General features: G+C 37.7%; 1 protein-coding gene across 1 annotated transcript in view; it reads right to left on the bottom strand.

The window, feature by feature from the left end:
* Positions 1-326: 326 nt before the first annotated feature.
* Positions 327-19,657, bottom strand: part of RYBP (ring and YY1 binding protein) — a 105,095-nt gene continuing 85,764 nt past the window's right edge. The window contains exons 3-4 of the mRNA XM_090369143.1: positions 18,350-18,490; positions 327-1,685 (exon numbers count right to left, since the gene is read on the bottom strand). Of these exons, the coding sequence (XP_090225269.1) occupies positions 1,460-1,685; positions 18,350-18,490 (367 nt within the window). The 3' untranslated portion in view covers positions 327-1,459. The remainder of the gene's footprint in view (positions 1,686-18,349; positions 18,491-19,657) is intronic.

The following is a 19,657-nucleotide window of genomic DNA, read 5'->3' as shown; positions in this document are numbered from 1 at the left end:
TGTTCCAGAGTAAAATCAGAAACCAAGAAATATCTCAGATTCTGTCGATTTGCTATATAACTGTGAAATTAATATTACCATTTTAAGTCTTAAACTAATGATTCATCCAGACAACAAATGTTTTTTTGTTTCAAAGCAAAAACTGACAAATTACTTCAGTGGACTTAATGTCCAGTTTAAAATTAAGTTAACCAAAGTTCTAATAAGTATACCATTTATAGACAAAATTGAACTACAGAGCTATCATCACTGTTATAAGAGATACTTCTGCTGAATATTAATTCAAATAACAAGCTTTAAATTCTTATTTAACATCAGAATGGAGAGATGCATTTCCTCCAACTTATAACATTTTAATCTTTTTGGTCTAACTTTAAGTGTTATACCAGTTATTGAGTAACTCAGGAAAATGTTCTATCCATCACCAGAATACACAGCGACAATTTTGTTTCTCTCCTTGAATTATCTAAGTGAGACTACACCTTGCAAAGTTTTGTAGGATTCTTTGAAGTGAAATGAATCCATTGAATACTTCTGAGCCCAGCCATCCCACCAAATTTGACCAATTTTATAGCATTATACTACAAGGAGTTGAAGTGGAACTTTTACATAATTGATTTAAAATCTTTTAATTAATTTTTCTATTATCTTTCCATGAAAGTGTTAAGGGAGGTTGCCATTCAAACTATATTTTTCTTTTCATTAGAATACAAAATATGAACTGGTTTAAAGAGACCTTTTTTTCGTTTTCAGGCACATCAGTTGTATTTTTGTGGTTATATTAACTGTGTAAGCTGTCATATTTCATATAACATATAAATAAGATCCACCATTTGTACATAATGGAGACTGTTTATCATCATAAATACAAGAAATTAAAACCGGAGACCCCTTCCAGTTACCTGCTGCATATTATCCTGCAGAAAACAATTCAGAGGGTGCATAATAATCCCTACAAATATACACAGGGTAAACAATGAAATATCCCTGCAAAATTCAGTGATCAAGTACAATTCATATATATATATTACGACACGCAAGCACAATTTAGTCTAGATAATAGGCCATACAAATGAGATCTCAAAGGGAAATAAAAAACATCGATTTTAATATACTCACTCCCCCACCCCAAACTTCCCACAGTGAAATGTACCAAGTCATGTTTTTCTGTCCTGGAGATGAGATTTACTGAAAATTTATGCATTTGGAAAAGCTAGCTGCTTTATTGTTCATCAAGAGCATTCCACTAAAAAAACTTTGTGAAAGTCACTACCTACTGTCACATCACACACTGAGGCTTGGCAAGTCAGAAATGCACAGGTCCACCACACAACATACAAAAACACCACAATACGGTGGCAATGTGAGCAGACAATTCCTATTTCTGTACAGGAAAGATGAACACATTTTAAAACTGAACACGGGGATCCATACCATTGACATTAGCCATACCGTGATATCATCTTCGTTCAGACTGAGTATCTCCATTTCTTATGTCACTATGGCTGGCTGAATCAGACTGACTGCTGTCTGTGCTATTCCCACTACTACTGTGTGGCCCATTTGCAGCATTATCCGAAGACATCCGACGTTTTGGTTGAAATTCTGTAATTATTACAGTGACATTGTTGACTGTCACTGCCTTCTGCTGTGCACTGCTTCTATCAATGTTCTTTAGTCTGGGTCTACAAAAATAAAATGTTTAAAATTATGAATAAATATGAATTTTTTTAGTACAACAGGTATATACCAAAATATATAAATTGCAAAGTAATGATAAAATGAGTAGCCTTAAATTATTTTAACAGAGCATTAATTTGCAAGTTATAGTGAGTTGCCTATAATTCAAATAAGTGGACCAGTTAATGTAATATACTTTTTCTAAAGTGATGATGTTAGCTACATGAAAGACCAAAAAGCTAAGGAAGCATTATAATTAAACTAGCCCATCATTTTATGGTAGCAGATAGCCACTCTAACAATGAGGTATAACACCACCCCTCACCATTTTGACGAGGAGGAGTGAATTACTCTTACAAGTTGGCAAGCTTGTGATAACAGTAGTATTCATCATATAGTACAAGGAAGCCACAGGCTTTTGCTCCACTGGCAAAAAAAAAAAAAAAAAAAACCCCAAGTAGATAAGAAAATACAAATTACACGCTTTCCTTCTCACACAGGTAACTATCCAGTTGACCATTGAATTTATTCAAATAGTCAGGTTCAACTATCTACAAGGGCAACTTGTTCCAGCAATCAAACCTTCCTACAAATGTAGTCACAAAGGAACTGGATTCAAAGAATAATTTTGATATCATATATTTGGATCTTAGAAAGGCTTTTGATACTGTGGCAAATGGAAGACTGCTGCAGAGATTGGAGCAGTGGGGTATTGGAGGCAAACTGCTGCTAGGGATAAAGGGATGGTTGAGTGGGAGAAGACAGATTGATAATCAATGGACACTGCACTTCGTGGACTAATGTTATTAGTGGAGTTCTCCAGGGTTCAGTGTTAGATCCACTGTTGTTTTCTGTATTCATTAATGATATTGATGATGGTATATCAGGCTTAATGTCCAAGTTTGCAGACGATACGAAGGTCGGCAGGGTTGTTAGTGACACTAATGACAATACGCTGCCTGTAACAGGATCTAGAAAAGTTGAGAAGATGGGCTGAGAGGTGGCAAATGAAGTTTAACATTGACAAATGTAAATTACTGCATATGGGAAGCAGTAACACCAGAGTAACGTATCAACTGTGTGGTACTACACTGACAGAGGTAGTGTGAAAAGGACCTGGGGGGGGTAATTGTGCAGGCAGATATGAAGTTTCTGAGCAGTGCAGATGGTCTGCAAGAGTAGCTCATGGTGTCTTGTCAATGATATACAGGAATTTTTCTAGCAGGGATAAGGAGGCGATTATCCCCTTGTATAAAGAAATGGTCAGGCCACACCTCGAGTACTGTATACAAGTCTGGAGGGCTCATTTTAAGAAGGATGTAGAGCTGTTGGAACGAGTACAGAGAACTGCAACAAGATTAGTGAATGGAACAAAGGGTTGCTCTTAAGAAGAAAGGCTTAAGTTTTGTAAATTAGTGTCTGGAGACTAGGCACCTGCAAGGTGATCTGATTGAGGTGTATAAAGCCTTGAATGGTTTGAGCATGCTCAATGCTGATGGGATTCTTCCTCTTGCTCAGAATAATCACCTGAGAGGGCATAAATTCAAATTGAGGAAAGACAGTTGTAGGATAGATGTGTGGAAATTTCCCTTTAGTCAGCAGGTGGTTGATTGCTGGAACAAATTTCCATCTGTCGTAGAAGTGGATAGCTTAAACAGATTCAAGGCAGAACTAGACACATTTGGAGCGGGTGGATGAGTGAAATGAGAAGGGTGTGTGTGTGTTTTTTTTTGGCAGATGCTATATAAGCTTGCTTCCTTGCATCATGTGCCCTTGCTAACGCTAATCTAATCTAATCTAAACCTCAACCTTTGTAATTTGAATTTATAACTGCTAGTTCTGAAATTCTTTATAACAAAATGTAAAGTGTGTTAGTTGTCTGATGGCACTGGGGTTTCCTCCCCCATCTCCGTATTGTATTCTTTGTAAGTGACAGAGAACTCTGTGGAGGCCAGAGGTTTAAAAAGTGTGTGGGGGAGTGGTTTGTTGTTTCTCTGACTGTTTAGCCGTTGGGCCCCTATTAGGACCCACCGTTGCCCACACTTTGCCACGAGGAGGCGGGTCAGGCACCCAGTAGATTATTTAAGTACTCTGGCAGGTCCCCACCACCTATTTTTCAAAGATTTCAGTGGCTAGACCTAAAAAAAAAAAAAAGGGGGGGGGGGGACTAGAACTTGGAAAGGCCAAAAGAGGTTTATGAGAAAGTGGTGTTGATTAGAAATTGGCAGCATTGTTAGGGGCATACTTAGTCAGTTTTGTTAGAGTGGCGGGAGACCAGAAACTTGGGGGGAGACAGGTAGAAGGATGGGGATGATAGAGTAGGCACCCCCAAAGATGTCAGTGAGGGACGATCCCCATCAGGCAAAGTATGGGGAGCAGGGGGGAGCCATACTCTTCTCCTCCCCTCCTGCCTGGGGATGGGGTTTTAAAGGGAACCGGGTTAGAGTATCCAGTTCAGATCGCCAAATAGTACGTTGGCAGCAAGGCTGCTGTATGTCTTTGTCGGTGATGGTTGTCAGGTCCATGCCTTGTCGAATCCGGTAAGAAGGTCAAACTGCCCATCCTGCTCCAGGGGTGGGATATGTTGGCTGGTAGTGGGGAACCCGCCAGTCGAAGAGGGTGGTGGGGGGGGGGAGAGGGATTTACTTCATTCATAATCCACATTCTCACTCTACTTGCATTCTATTTTTATACTTTTTCTCTTGTAGTTTATAATTTATTTTTTCTGTTTGGTTATATATATATATATATATAGTGCTTTTTTTTTGTAAAAAAAAAAAAAAAAAATAGGTGATGGTACTCATTCTTTGCTATCAGGAAAAATTGAAAATGAAAAGGATATGAAAAGGACTCCGAAATTTTTTTTTTTCCCTGAATAAGAACAACAAATTAAGTGTATTAACACACAGTTTACTTAACATAAATTTATTATTCAAGTACGGGTAGTACTTGAATAATACTCGGTAGTACTAGACTTTGAGTTAATTCATTCCTAGCGTGTGCTCGTAAAGCAGGAATTTATTTCCCATAGACATAAGGTTAAAAATATGGGTTAGGTTCTCAACAATGATTGATTTATTGAAAGAAATGAAAACATAGTCTGTAAAATCAAGCAAATTATAATAACAGAGAAATTATTTACGACTTGCAAATGTTAAAGAATGTTTATTCTTCATCACCATCGACTAAATGCATACTCGTTGATCACTCATTATTGGCTCGGCACTCGTTCGTTTGTTGCACAAGGAGTCATCTTCTTCAGAAATGTTTCAAGAGGAGTTTGTTTCCAAGACAATCTTCTCTTTTCTTTATAAATTTCACGATTGCATGCATAAGCATTTTTTAACGGCACACACAAATTGCAACTAACACGATTCGCGAGAAGTAACAAGTTTACGAAGCTTAAAAAAAAAAGGAATGAAGAGAATATTCTGAAAATTTATTTGTTTTTTATATGATTGAAGATTTCAGTAAAGGGGAAAAACATTTCACCATAATAACATGAAAAACCACACAATTCCAGCTATCGGTAAATGCAATAAGATCAAGTTTACTACCCGTTTATAATTGCTTGCAGTAAGAAAAGCCCAATAAACCAGAAAGTGCAAATTGTTTTTACTGTTTTATGGTCTGACCTTCAGAACTGTACTTTAGAAAAATATTACAAAGGCATTTAAAATTGATTCTTATAACGGAACATATGATAACGATGAAAGGGTAGTGCATTTTAATGATTTGAATTGGTAACTAATACAATTTATAAACCCCACTCATGACCTTATATGGCCTTAAGGTCACGCTCGTGACCTTAATTTTTTAGAGACACAAATAGCTTAGTTATACAGCGAAAACTTCAACTTCCGAGATCTTGAAACGAATTACCAAAAAAAACACGTTTTTTGGTAACTGGGTTCACATTATGATATTTTAACAACGATACGATGGTGTCTCTGGAACTGGTTAATATCATAAAGCAGGGTATACCATATTGTATAGCTACACATGTGGTTGGAATGTGGTATTTATGAATGTTTAACATTCATATTTTTGCAATCAATGTTCATATTTTTGATTTTGTTGATACTTGGGTGGAAAAAAAAAAAAAAAACTCTTAAACCTGGGGACTCGTAAAGCAAGAACTGCCTGTATATAAAAAAATAAGTAAAATGTGAGTAAAATAAGTAAAAATAATTTTATAATAGTTTTTGTAGAATATTCCAAATTTTTATTAAGTTCTCACCTGACACCCTATGCCAGGGGTCGGCAACCTTTTTTGAGTGAAGAGCCATTTTTGATCTAATTACAAAAAAAGGAGAGAGAATCCAGAGCCACACCTAGCTCAAGCTGGGAGGGGGGGGGAACGAGAGTTTAAGAAATGGAATACAGTGGGAAGGTGTTTATTAAAAAAAAATATATTCTTTGAAATATTTATTAATACTGAAAAAAACGTAAGAAACATCCAATTAGGTACAATTTAATGTGACTTTTGCTGATGAACTTCTTGAGCAAGTCTCTCTCAACATCATGAGAGTATGTTGTAATTTAACATGCTTGCATTGTTTAGACGACGGTTTCTTGATTTATTTTTAATATAGCTCGTGTTCAAAAATATTTGCTCACAGAAATAAGTCCAAGTGCAAATATTTTCAAATTTATATATGGGTTGGTAAGCTACTCCATGCACTGAACACAATTTGTTCTGCATATTAAAGTCATCTATCGCTGTCCATTTGTGTAGAATTGCAAGGGCAGCCTTTTGCCTCTCCAAATCCTCAATTTCAGTTTTAAGGCGCACTCCACATGTCCTTGATTTTTTTAAGTCATCTAACTCCATTTCAAATTGTGCTTCATGTGAGCTGTAAAGTTAAAGAGCCACAGGTTGCCGACTTCTTTTCTTCCTCTTTGCGTGCCAGTTGTTGAATGACGTTTCTGAAGCATCCACGAATGGACATATTTTACTGGATCGAAGCAAGCAGGTCAGCGGTGGGCCTACAATTAGTGAAAAAACTGTTTTTGTCATCAACGAAGCACTGGTTGGACTGGTGATCAGATTCATTTGTGAAAATCCTCGTTCACATTCACTCGATGAAACTGGTATCATACTCCACCAATAACATTAGTCCACGATGAGCAGCGTCCATTGATTACCACTCTCACTCTCTCTCTCTCTCTCTCTCTCTCTCTCTCTCTCTCTCTCTCTCTCTCCCCCCCACTCAATCATCCCTCCATCCATAGCAGCAACCCAGCTCCAATGCCACAATGCTCCAATTTGTGCAGCAGTCCTCCATGTGCAACATTATCAAAAGCTTCTCTAAGATCCAAATATATGATATCGAAGTTCTCCTTTGCCACCACATCACAGTATCCAATCAAATTGGTCAGGCAAGACTTTCCCTTAACAAAACCATGCCGTGTCCGAGCCATAAATGAAGTCTTGTCTGGATGATCCTGCAGTGCCTCCATTAATTTTCATAGAACAGAAGTTAAACCAACAGGTCTATAATTACTTGTGTCGCCCTTTGATCCTCCTTTGTGAATTGGGGTCACATTTGCACATCTCCAGCCCATGGATACCTCCCCCGAGTCCAAAGAGGCTTTTTTTTTGGTAGTTGTTGGTGCATCGGCTTCTGTGGCCATAATGCACCTCCCAAGGTTTTTGCAGTACTTTGATCCAAGCCCGAGGGGGATTCGAACCCGCTTCCTTTGGGTTGCCAGGCAGGCACTTTACCCACCCGGCTAGCACGGTCGGCAAAGAGGTTCTCATAATTATGGCTAAGGGTTTGCTTACTTCCTTTAATATAACTGGATAGATCCCGTCCACCCCAGGTGCCTTTTTTATGTTCATCTTCAACAATTTCACCTCCACTTTCCTCTCAGTTATTACAAAATCATCCAGGTCACTGCCAGAGTTTAACTCACCTCTGGCATTCCGATCCCTGAATAACTCCTCATGGGTGAATGTAGGTGCAAAATACTCATTTAGTTTGTTAGCCACCTGAGCAGGATCATCAACAGTTTAACCATCAATATATAGTGGACCAATCTGATTCATCCCTTTCCTTCTACAGTTTACATAGGTAAAGGACTCTGTTGTTTTTCTTTGCATCCTTTGTGACTTGGTTACAGACCAGATTATATCTAACATAGGCTTCCATGTCAACCATTAATTTATATGTATCCCATGCATTTTTATTCTCAGCCACATGTCTCATTAGTTCATCGACATCCACTTAGGCCTAAACCTTGAACAATATTTCTTAGTTGGTATGTAAAGCCTAGTAGCTTCCAAGATAAGTTCTTTGAATGCTTCCCATTTTGAATTTGCTGTTGGTAACATCATTAGTTGGTCCCACCGTATAGAATTTAAATACTGTCTCAGACCACCGTAGTCACCTTTACGAAAGCAAAAACCCTTCCCTTTATCCCTGATTGTAGTTACCTCTTTAAGTAAATCCCACTTCAGCACACTGTGATCACTGCCACCTAGTAGTTCCTTTATCTACAGATTCTTAATGCATGAAAAAAATCACTACTGATAATCAGATCAAGAGTATTACTATCTCTAGTTGCCTCCCAAACGTGCTGATGTAGAAAACAATCATCCAATAAATCCACAAAAGCCTTGCTAGTGTGTGAGTGACCAATCCATAAATTCCAGTCAACATCTGGGAAATTAAAATCCCCCATTATAAGACTCTGATTTACTGGCCCACTATTTCCCTGAACAGTTCCTTATTATACTCATCAGAGTCATTAGGCCTATAACACACTCCTACTCTCAATTTTGATCTCCCAATGCTTATGTCACACCAAACTGACTCAACACTGCACTGTCCAGCGATGTCGACTGGCTTCACTTCCTTGGATTTTATGTGTTTCTTAATTAATAGTATAACCCCTCCTACCTTCCTGTACACACTGTACTCCCCAAATTCCAGTTCTGCATTCCTTATATCTGTGACACCTTATATCTCTGATATCCCAACAATATCTGCCTTTGATGTTCTTAGGAATACCTCAAATTCATCAAATTTATTTACCAAACTCCTGGCAAGGGTGTACATGCAAGTATACATGCACCTATTCCTATTCTTAGCTATCCTACCACAACCCATGTGTTTACTTGCACCGCAATGACTCCCAGCAGTCTCTGAAACAGCCTGCATCTTGTTTTCCAGGATGCTGCTCATTCCAATACAAGCATTGCGAGAATCACTCACCTCTGCCAGTGGCTACTCTAGTTAATCTATTAATCCTTGTACCCTCCGAAGCTAGCAGTTTTCCGACCCATCTAACACTGCCTCGATAGCATCAGCAAATATTCTTGCACCCTTTCTATTTCAGTGTATCCCTGTTAACAAGTACAGACCAGGTTGAAAAAAAAATTCTATCCCTTGTGCCTTGCACAATCTTTCCAGGGCCGAATTGATCGACAAGGCTCTCATCATATACTCACTCCTATTATGTCTGGGCAGAATTGCAGACACTTTCAAATTCAACCCTAATTCACGGCTTTTTTTTAACAGTGACCTCTCTAATTAGAATATTCCTCGGATAACTTTATTTAAAGCATTGCAGAAGCTGTCACGTAATTGTTTATTCATAGATGGAGTGCAATTATCAGTAATTTCCATGTTCTCTGCTTTAACAACTTAATGCCCTTTCCTAATTTCCGCAATGAATAGTACAAATTGCTTTTTGATCTTGCAACTCATATCATCAAGTCCCATAACTGTTTTAGCTTGGATACACCATCTCAGGGATATCTAATTAAGTTCCCTATGTCAGATTGTCACATACGACATACCCGATATTCTTCCTGATGAGGTAGAACATGCATTGAAGAAAATGAAGAATCGAAAAGCCCCGGGGGAAGATGAAGTTACTGTAGAGTTGTTAAAATTGGCAGGAAGAGACATAACACAAAAACTGGCAAGGCTCTTCACACAGTGCATTAGAAAAGGTGTGATGCCTAAGCAGTGGAATAATGCAATCATAGTTTTGCTGCATAACAAAGGAGATAAATCAGAAATTGGAAATTATAGACCAATTAGCTTGTTATCCCACATCTACAAGTTGTTCACAAGTACATTAAAGGGTCATTACTAACAGATTAGAAAGAATACTTGATGAGAATCAATCGAAAGAGCAAGCTGGCTTTAGGACAGGATTCTCAACTATGGATCACCTTCACGTAATATCATAGCTAATGGAGAAAGCAAATGAATATAAAACACCATTATGCCTGGCATTTGTGGATTATGAAAAGGCATTTGACTCCATACAGCATAAGGCAATGTTTCGGGCACTGGAAAGACAAGTCATAGATACTCCATATATTATGATTTTGAAGAAAATATATGAGTGCTACATCCTTTATTAGACTAGACAAAGACAGTAGCAAATTTAAAATCGAGAAAGGAGTTCGACAAGTAGACACAATATCTCCGAAGCTGTTTACTGCTGCACTTGAGGAAGCTTTCAGAAAATTAGACTGGTCGCAGAAAGGAGTCAATGTGAACGGAGAGTGCCTAAACCATTTACGATTTGCAGATGACATTGTGGTCATAAGCCACGATCCCAAAGAATTAGAGGAAAATCTTAATCAGTTATGCACAGTTAGTAAGGATTTTGGACTAAAGATGAATATGGCTAAAACAAAAGTAATGATGAACAAGTATGCCACAGAAAGGGAAATAATGATTGAAGGAGCAGTAATTGAAAAGGTGGAGTCATATACTTATCTGGGACAAGTTATTAGCTGTAATAATGATAAATGGCTGGAAGTCAAGAGAAGAATAAATTTTGGATGGATAGCATTCAGGAAATATAGTCACATACTGAAGAGCAACATCCCAGTTTGTCTGAAACGTAAAATAATGAATCAATGTATACTCCCCACCATGACTTATGGAAGTGAAACTTGGGCACTCACCAAAAGAATGGAAGAGAAGCTGAGAACTACACAGCGAAGAATGGAACGAATTATATTGGGAATCAGACTGTTAGATAAGAAGAGAAACACATGGATTAGGCAGCAAACTCAAGTAAAGGACATTCTTATCAAAACTAAAGAAGTAAAATGGTCTTGGGCAGGACACATAGCTCGAAGAAATGACAGATGGACTAAGAAAATAACAGAATGGTATCCAAGAGGAGCTAGAAGAAAACCTGGTAGACCAAAGCGGAGATGGATAGATGAAATTCATGAGTTTTTGAGTAGTAAATGGATGGCCAGTGCTCAAAACAGAAGGAACTGGAAAGTTGCTGGAGAGGCCTTCATCCTGCAGTGGATTGAAAATGGCTGATGATGATGATGATGTCAGATTGAGCTTGGGGGACGATTTTGATTTAGATCTTTATCTTATTTCTGTTAACTGCACAATTGTTTATCCCATTGACAATATTTCTAGTGCAGATTTTAACCAGCAAATTATCCGTTTGTGGAAACTGTTTGTTTGCCCATTCTGTTTCAGCCTTGCTTTCACCTTTAACATTACGGCTTATTTATTTTAATCCATTGAACCTCTTTTTGATGATATACTCGTATATACAGCGTAAACACAGAACTAATATTTGCAAATGACATTGGCATTTCATGAATTTCCTATTGTGACATTACCATGCCTTATAGATGTGGTGGGAACAAATATCGCAATATCTGACTAGAAAGACATTGTATTATTGTCATGTTTACGTGTACAGAAACTGTCTCACATTTCCGTGCCCTCTTACACCCACTCAGAATATCATTTCTTAAAAAGTATATAAAAGATATCTGGTCCAGTGACCGCAAATATATTGTTTAATTCAAAATCTTCAATCACACTGCATGTTTATGTGGAAGGTTTCCATGCGCAAATAGCATTTTCGTTCTCCGTTTACCAAGCTATACATTGTCGGTTTATTGCACGCTTGCTCAAGGTCATTCCAGATTACTGAAGTCAGCATGGGACATAGTCTCAAACTCCAGAAAGCATGTCACGGTAAGTTGCATCATTAATGGTTTTTTTATTTTATTATTTTTTTTTAGTGCAGGATTTACAAGGTTCTACTGTATAAATTTTAAATGCAATATAATACAATACTATCGTGTGTTAGATTATATTTCATATAGGATAAGCTGGTAGCTACTTAACCCTATAATAGCCATAACTGGTCCACGAGGCCAAACCTAGTAAAGGATGAACGTTAGTCAAAGCAAAAGTAAAAATAAAAATAAAAAAAATTAATAAACATAATATATATCAAGTCAATTATAGGTAATAGGACACATTGAAAGGGAGTTTATCAAGGGCTAACCCTCTCAATATGTCCCCTACAATTAACCCGGCTATCAGTTTCTGATATCATCTGCCTGTTTAACACAATCAAAAGGTAATTCATGCGATAAATGGATCAGTATAACTAAAGTTAGACAATAATTTTGTTGTTAACAGGCTGGATGACTTTAGCCCGACAGATAGCTAAGACAGCAAAAGCATATATTAAGGAAGAAGAGAAATAAATGAGAACCAATAACCTTCAATTAATGTCGTATTCATAAGTACAAAAGGAGCATAAGCTAAAAAAGGAGAACAGATTCGAGGTTTAAGAATAGCGATAGTACCTCAATCCCCCTCGAATTACTCTAATAGTTCATGAGGTAAGAAAAATATAAGGTTATTGGTTCTCATTTATTTCTCTTCTTCCTTAATATATGCTTTTGCTGTCTTAGCTATCGGTCGGGCTAAAGTCATCCAGCCTGTTAACAACAAAATTATTGTCTAACTTTAATTATACTGATCCATTTATCGCATGTGTTAAACAGGCAGATGATATCAGAAACTGATAGCCGGGTTAATCGTAGGGGACATATTGAGATGGTTAGCCCTGGATAAAGTCCGTTTCAATGTGTCCTATTACCTATAATTGACTTGTTATATATTATTATTATGTTTATTAATTGTTTTATTTTTACTTTTGCTTTGACTAATGATCATCCTTTACTAGGTTTGACCTCGTGGACCAGTTATGGCTATTATAGGGTTAAGTAACTACCAGCTTATCCTATATGAAATATATTTTACTAATTGTACTTAAACTATACAAAAAATAAATATTTAAGTGCACCAGCTTCATCAGGCAGTGTTAGGTGGGTCGGAAAACTGCTAGCTTGGGGGGAGACAAAGACCAATAGATTGACAGTAGCCACTGGCCGAGGTGAAAGAGATTCTTGCACTGCTTCTATTAGAATGAGCAGAAGCCTGAAAAACAAGATGCATGGTATTTCAGAGACTGCTGGGAGCCACAGCGGTACAAGTAAACACATGGGTTGTGTTAGGGTAGCTAAGAATATAAACAGGTGCAGGTATACTTGCGTGTACACCAATGCTAGGAGTTTAGTAAATAAATTTGATGAATTTGAGGTATTGCTCAAAACATCGAAGGCAGATATTGTTGGGATATCAGAGACGTGGTGTCACACAGATATAAGGGATGCAGAACTGCAATTTGGGGAGTACAACGTCTACAGAAAGGATAGACAGGATAGGAAGGGGGGAGGGGTTATGCTATTAGTTAAGAAACACATAAAAACCAAGGAAGTGAAGCCAGTCGACATCGCTGGACAGTGCAGTGTGGAGTCAGTTTGGTGTGACATAAACATTGGGAGATCAAAATTGAGAGTAGGAGTGTGCTATAGGCCTAATGACTCTGATGAGTATAATAAGGAACTGTACAGGGAAATAGAGTGGGCCAGTAAATCAGAGTGTCTTATAATGGGAGATTTTAATTTCCCAGATATTGACTGGAATTTGGGGGCTGGTTACTCACACACTAGCAGGGCTTTTGTGGATTTATTGGATGATTGTTTTCTACATCAGCAAGTTCGGGAGGCAACTAGAGGGAGTAATACTCTTGATTTGATTATCAGCAGTGATTCTTCATGCATTAAGAATCTGCAGATAAATGAACCACTAGGTGGCAGTGATCACAGTGTGCTGAAGTGGGATTTACTCAAAGAGGTAACTACCATTAGGGGTAAAGGGAAGGGTTATTGCTTCCGTGAAGGCGACTACGATGGACTGAGACAGTATTTAAATTCTATACAGTGGGACCAACTGATGATGTTACCAACAGGAAATTCAAAATGGGAAGCATTCAAAGAACTTATCTTGGAAGCTACTAGGCTTTACATACCAACTAAGAAATATTGTTCAAGGTTTAGGCCAAAATGGATGTCAGATGAACTAATGAGGCATATGGCAGAGAAGAAAAATGCATGGGATACATACAAATTAACACATGACACAGAAGCCTATGATAGATACAAGTTGATATGCAACCAAGTTACAAAGGAGGTTAGGCAGGCGAAGGCAGATTACGAGAAATCCTTGGCAAGGGATGCAAAGAGTTCTTTACTTATGTAAACTCTAGAAGGAAGGGGATGAATCAGATTGGTCCACTTGATATTGATGGGTCAAGTGTTGATGATCCTGCTCAGGTAGCTAACAAACTAAATGAATATTTTGCATCGACATTCACACATGAGGAGTTATTCAGCGAGGGGAATGCCAGAGGTGTATTCAACTCTAGCAGTAAGCTACAGAATCTTGAAATAACTGGGAGTAAAGTGGAGGAGAAACTGTTGAAGATAAACACAAGAAAGGCACCCGGGGTGGATGGGATCTATCCAGTTATATTAAAGGAGGCAGCAAAGGAAGTAAGCAAACCCTTAGCCATAATTATGAGAGCTTCCTTGGACTCAGGGGAGGTACCCATAGACTGGAAATGTGCAAATGTGACCCCAATTTACAAAGGAGGATCAAAGGCTGACAAGTAATTATAGACCTGTGAGCTTAACTTCTGTTCCAGGAAAATTAATGGAGGCACTGGTTAAAGAAGCACTGCAGGATCATTTAGACAAGACTTCAGTTATAGCTCAGACACAGCATGGTTTTGTTAAGGGGAAGTCTTGCCTGACCAACTTGATTGGATACTATGATGCAGTCACAAAAGAACTGGATGCAGGGAATAACTTTGATATTATATACTTGGATCTTAGAAAGGCTTTTGATACTGTTGCACATGGAAGACTGCTACACAAATTGGAGCAGTGTGACATTGGAGGCAAATTGCTGCTATGGATAAAGGGGTGGTTGAGGGGGAGAAGACAGAGAGTGGTAATCAATGGACACTGCTCATCGTGGACCGATGTTATTAGTGGAGTCCCTCAGGGCTCAGTGTTGGGTCCATTATTGTTTTCTGTATTTATAAATGATATTGATGATGGTATATCGGGCTTAATGTCCAAGTTTGCAGACGATACAAAGGTTGGCAGGGTTGTCAAGGACACTACTGACACTATGCTGCTGCAACAGGATCTGGAAAGGTTGAGCAGATGGGCTGAGAGGTGGCAAATGAAGTTTAACATTGACAAATGTAAAGTACTACACATGGGAAACAGCAACGTATCAACTCTGTGGTACTACACTGACAGTGATAGAGAATGAAAGGGACTTGGGGGTGGTTGTGCAGGCAGATATGAAGTTCTCTGAGCAGTGCAGACGGGCTGCAAGAGTAGCTCATGGAGTATTGTCAATGATATACAGGAATTTTTCCAGCAGGGATAAGGAGGTGATTATTCCATTGTATAAGGCGATGGTCAGGCCACACCTAGAGTACTGTATACAGGTCTGGAGGCCTCATTTCAAGAAGGATGTAGAGCTGCTGGAACGAGTACAGAGAAGGGCAACAAGATTAGTGAATGGAACAAAGGGGTGCTCTTACGAAGACAGGCTTAAGTTTTGCAAATTACAGTGTCTGGAGACTAGGCACCAGCGAGGTGATCTGATAGAGGTGTATAAAGCCTTGAATGGTTTAAGCATGCTCAATGCTGATGGGATTCTTCCTCTAGCTCAGAAAAATCACCTGAGAGGACATAAATTCAAATTGAGGAAAGACAGATGTAGGATAGATGTGCGGAAATTTGCCTTTAGCCAGCGGGTGGTTGGTTGGTGGAACAGACTTCCATCCCTTGTGGTGGAGGTTGATAGCCTAAATAAGTTTAAGGCTCAGCTGGACAGGTATTTTGAACGAACAGAGGGGTGAAGTGGAAGTGGGGGTTTTTTTTTTTTTTTTTTGGCTGATGCTGCATAAGCTTGCTTTCTTGCATCAAATGCCTCTACTAATGCTAATGCTAATCAGTTGAAAGTGAAAGAATATTCAGTACTGGTGGTAATTTGTATGAACCCGCAAGAAATAGGCTATGTCCTGAAAATGGGGAACTGATGTTTTTGAATTACAATTTAAGAGTATTCAATTTTGATTACTCTGTGCAAAAATATTTTTAAAAATGTTTACGTAATCCATTTCAGTATATATATAAAGTTATCTGATGAATTTCTTGGCAGTGATTAACTGACTTAAATTTAGCAGGAAATGGCTGATTACCTACAGATTCACTGGTGCATCCTTAACTTCTACACATGAAACTGAGTACACTTTATACACACAGTTAAAATAATATAATAAAGAAAAAAAAAAAAAAAAAATAGCATGTAATGTCACAGTATAACATACAGAAGTAATTTGTCAATGTGTGCTTGTTCCAGAAACATTCATAGCAGTTTTAAACTGACTTAATGTTCCATGGAATTGTCCAGACCCCTGGCTAGTCACTCTTCATGGTTTTTGGAAAAGAAAACCTTAATATTAATAAAGAAAATAGGTCTATATATATGTGAATGTAAGAATGAAGTTTCAAAGACATACTTCATTCTATTTCTTTATATGTATTAAGCAGTTTCTGAACTTCATCTTTGTACATAAAAGACCTGTGGTTACAGGTCTTTTATGTACAAAGATGTTAGCCAAAGGTTTTATGTACAAAAGAGGTTACCCAAAAGGTTTCCACAAAACCATTCTTTTAATTCTAATCTATATAATATCGGTGTAGATACAGCACAGATGCCAAAAGGTATATATACACCTTTTGGCATCTCTCAATATTATGTGATTATCTTCACAACTGGGTCGTCATTTCCGCAATACCAGGGTACCTGCCCATCCACTGATGATAGGCCAATAGCCTTGAAATGGTGCCACCTGGGTGGTGGTACTCACTGAGAATAAGTAACAATAGTCTTCTCTATTAGTGAAGTGTTACTTATTCGAGGTAGTGCAATATCATGGCAACTCGTCATGAAGGAAGAGCACAATATGAAAAACAGAGCAAATGATGCCTACCACAACAACTATTTCATAGTTTCTTAAGAGTTGTCTATGGTGTATCTACACCGATATTATATAGATAATAAACTCTTAAAGTATTATGCCTTGTGCATTTAGTTATTTTTAATTCTAATATGCTGAGGCATTTTTCAAAGCTTTTTTCCTGTAGAAGCTCCACAGGAAGAAGGATTTCAGGCTTAAAAAAGTTCTCTTTCACTTTTGTGGAACTGAACTTTGGAAATTTCTCACTTAAGTAATGAAACCTTGAATTCATTTTATCCATCACATTCACAAAACCCTTCAGATATTCCACTGATGAATGCTGCACTAAATTTGAGCAGTGCCATTATGTTATAGTATGTCTCTTTCAGATGAACAGAGTAGGCAATGGAGATGAATGTGTACTTGTGACAGTTTCCTAAAAACTCCATTGATATCATGGAAGTAGCAGACAGACCATTTATTGTACAGAATATTGCCAAACTTGGTTTCTTTTTTGATAGTGAGATGCGTTGATGTATTTCTTAACCATTTCTGGTATAGTCCCGAGGTGAGAAATTTGCCTTTATCTTTGGAGTGAATTATATCTAATTAAGTCAATCAACTCAACTTAGGTTAACAGTGCCGGCTGCAGTGCCTCTTCGTCGGGTGTGTACTTGGGATCAGCTGAAATTCTCAGGACTCTGTCAATTGTACCTTCATTGCATTCTATTTGGTCCTCTGAAGAATCTAGTCCATGTTGTGGAGGTACTAGAATTGGCATACTGTCATTGCGAGAGATATGGTTTTGTTGCTGGGAATCCAGTTATCTTCACACTAAAAAGCATCACAGGCACTTTTGTAGCATAAACATCACTGGCATTTTCCTTTTGTTTCACCAATCATGTAATCCATTCAAACAAGCAAGTGAAAATAACGTTATATTCAGAACTTATTCTGGTTAACTAGAGGACATCCAAAGTATAACTAGTAAATTTTCAGAATATCTATTGTGATTTAGTTAGGAAAGAACTGCACATGGCAGGATTTGTTGGGGTGATTTTTATTTACCCTTATGGGGCATGATGATGAATATGTTTCAGTAATTCACCAAATCTTACCTAAAACAATTTATAATAAAATATTTAAATTATGAATAAGGATAGAGATATATTTAAACAATTACATAAATATGAACGTATAAACAATAATAATTATATTAAAGAAGGTTAGCTGAGTTTATGTGAGTGGTGCAATCAGACTCATGTTACAGACTTCTAGAGGAAAATTGAAAAACATATTTGGAATTGGCATCCAAGGATCTATCTACTGCAGAGAATTTTTTTCCAATGAAAAACCTTTGTTAACCTGTGCAATCAAGCAAGCTTTCTTTCAAATTTATTAGAGGTACGCAGCAAGGTGTAAATTTATGTTAATTTATCTGATACAAATTTGATTACACAGATATCACACAAACCTCATTTTCTTTGCATTTTTATCTGGTGTTGAAGGTTTTTTGTCTTTTTCTGGCTTTGGAGTCATCTTTTGTTTTGGCTGGGCTTGAGTGAACTGCTGGGCTACTTGCTGGGCAACAAGTTGGGGATTGATACGAGGTTTCCTGCAGAGATGACATTTTAATAAAAATTAAAGGGATGAAAAGGGAGACAAAAACTTAATAGTGAACAGTGACTTTAAAAAATAATTTGTATTTCATTGAAAGTTGTATAATTATTAAGGTCTACAGCCATTCTCATAACACATTTACAATGATAAAACATGTATAATGAAGAAAGTAAGTCAAAATGCTTATTGAAAGGGACATCTGATAACCATGATTACAATTTTCTAAAATTTCCTCATCTTACATAGACAATCTGATATAAAGTTCTATAATAACATTTTCGTCACTGAAATTGTCCCATTTAAAATGATCCTGTATATGCTTTGAACTCAAAGTAAGTGGAGTGGCAGATCAATGTACACAAGAAGTGAGTCTGCTACATTTACAAAATGCAGTACACATTAATGTCAAATATGGCCTCCACAAAGTGATACAAGTGGCCAAGCACTGCAAATGCTGTGTTCAGAAGTTGGCAAATGTCACTAGCATTAGTAGGCATATGATGTAAGAAAGCAAGCTTATACAACATCAGCAAAAAAACCCCCTTTCCATTTCACTAATCCACTCACTCAAAAAAATTTTTGTCCAGTTCTTCCATGAATTTATTAACTTCCACAATGACAAATGAAGTTTACTTCACAAATCAACCACCCGCTGCCTAAAGGCAAATTTTCAACATCTATTATACAACTGCCTTACCTCAATTTGAATTTATGTCCCCACCCCGCATGTGTGTAATCTGAGCAGGAGGAAGAATCCCATCAGCATTGAGCTTGTTCAAACCATTCAAGGCCTTATACACCTCAATCAAATCACCTAATCTCCAGATGCTGCAATTTGCAGAACTTAAGGGTTTCTTGGAAAGAACAACCCTTTGTTCTCACCAATCTTGCTGGCCTTCTCTGTATGCAGTACTCAAGGTGTGGCATGACCACTGCCTTATACTAAGGAATAATCACCTTCATATCCCTGATATGCAACATTCCCATATATCACTGACAAGAGCTCATGAGCTGATCTAACAGCCTATCTGAACTGAGCATAAAACTTCATATCTGACTGCACAATTACTCCCAAGGTCTTTATCATTCTCCACTACCCTGAGTGGAAGAGTGTAAGTGTACTTAGGGTCAAGAGGCACCAGGGGTTTCCCCCATCTCCATG

Source organism: Mastigoproctus giganteus, chromosome 2 (genome assembly GCF_048544385.1).
Source record: "Mastigoproctus giganteus isolate SK-2022 chromosome 2, ASM4854438v1, whole genome shotgun sequence".
NCBI lineage: Eukaryota > Metazoa > Arthropoda > Arachnida > Uropygi > Thelyphonidae > Mastigoproctus > Mastigoproctus giganteus.
Note: the sequence above shows the minus strand (reverse complement) of the source record. Positions and strands in the feature narration are given on the sequence as shown.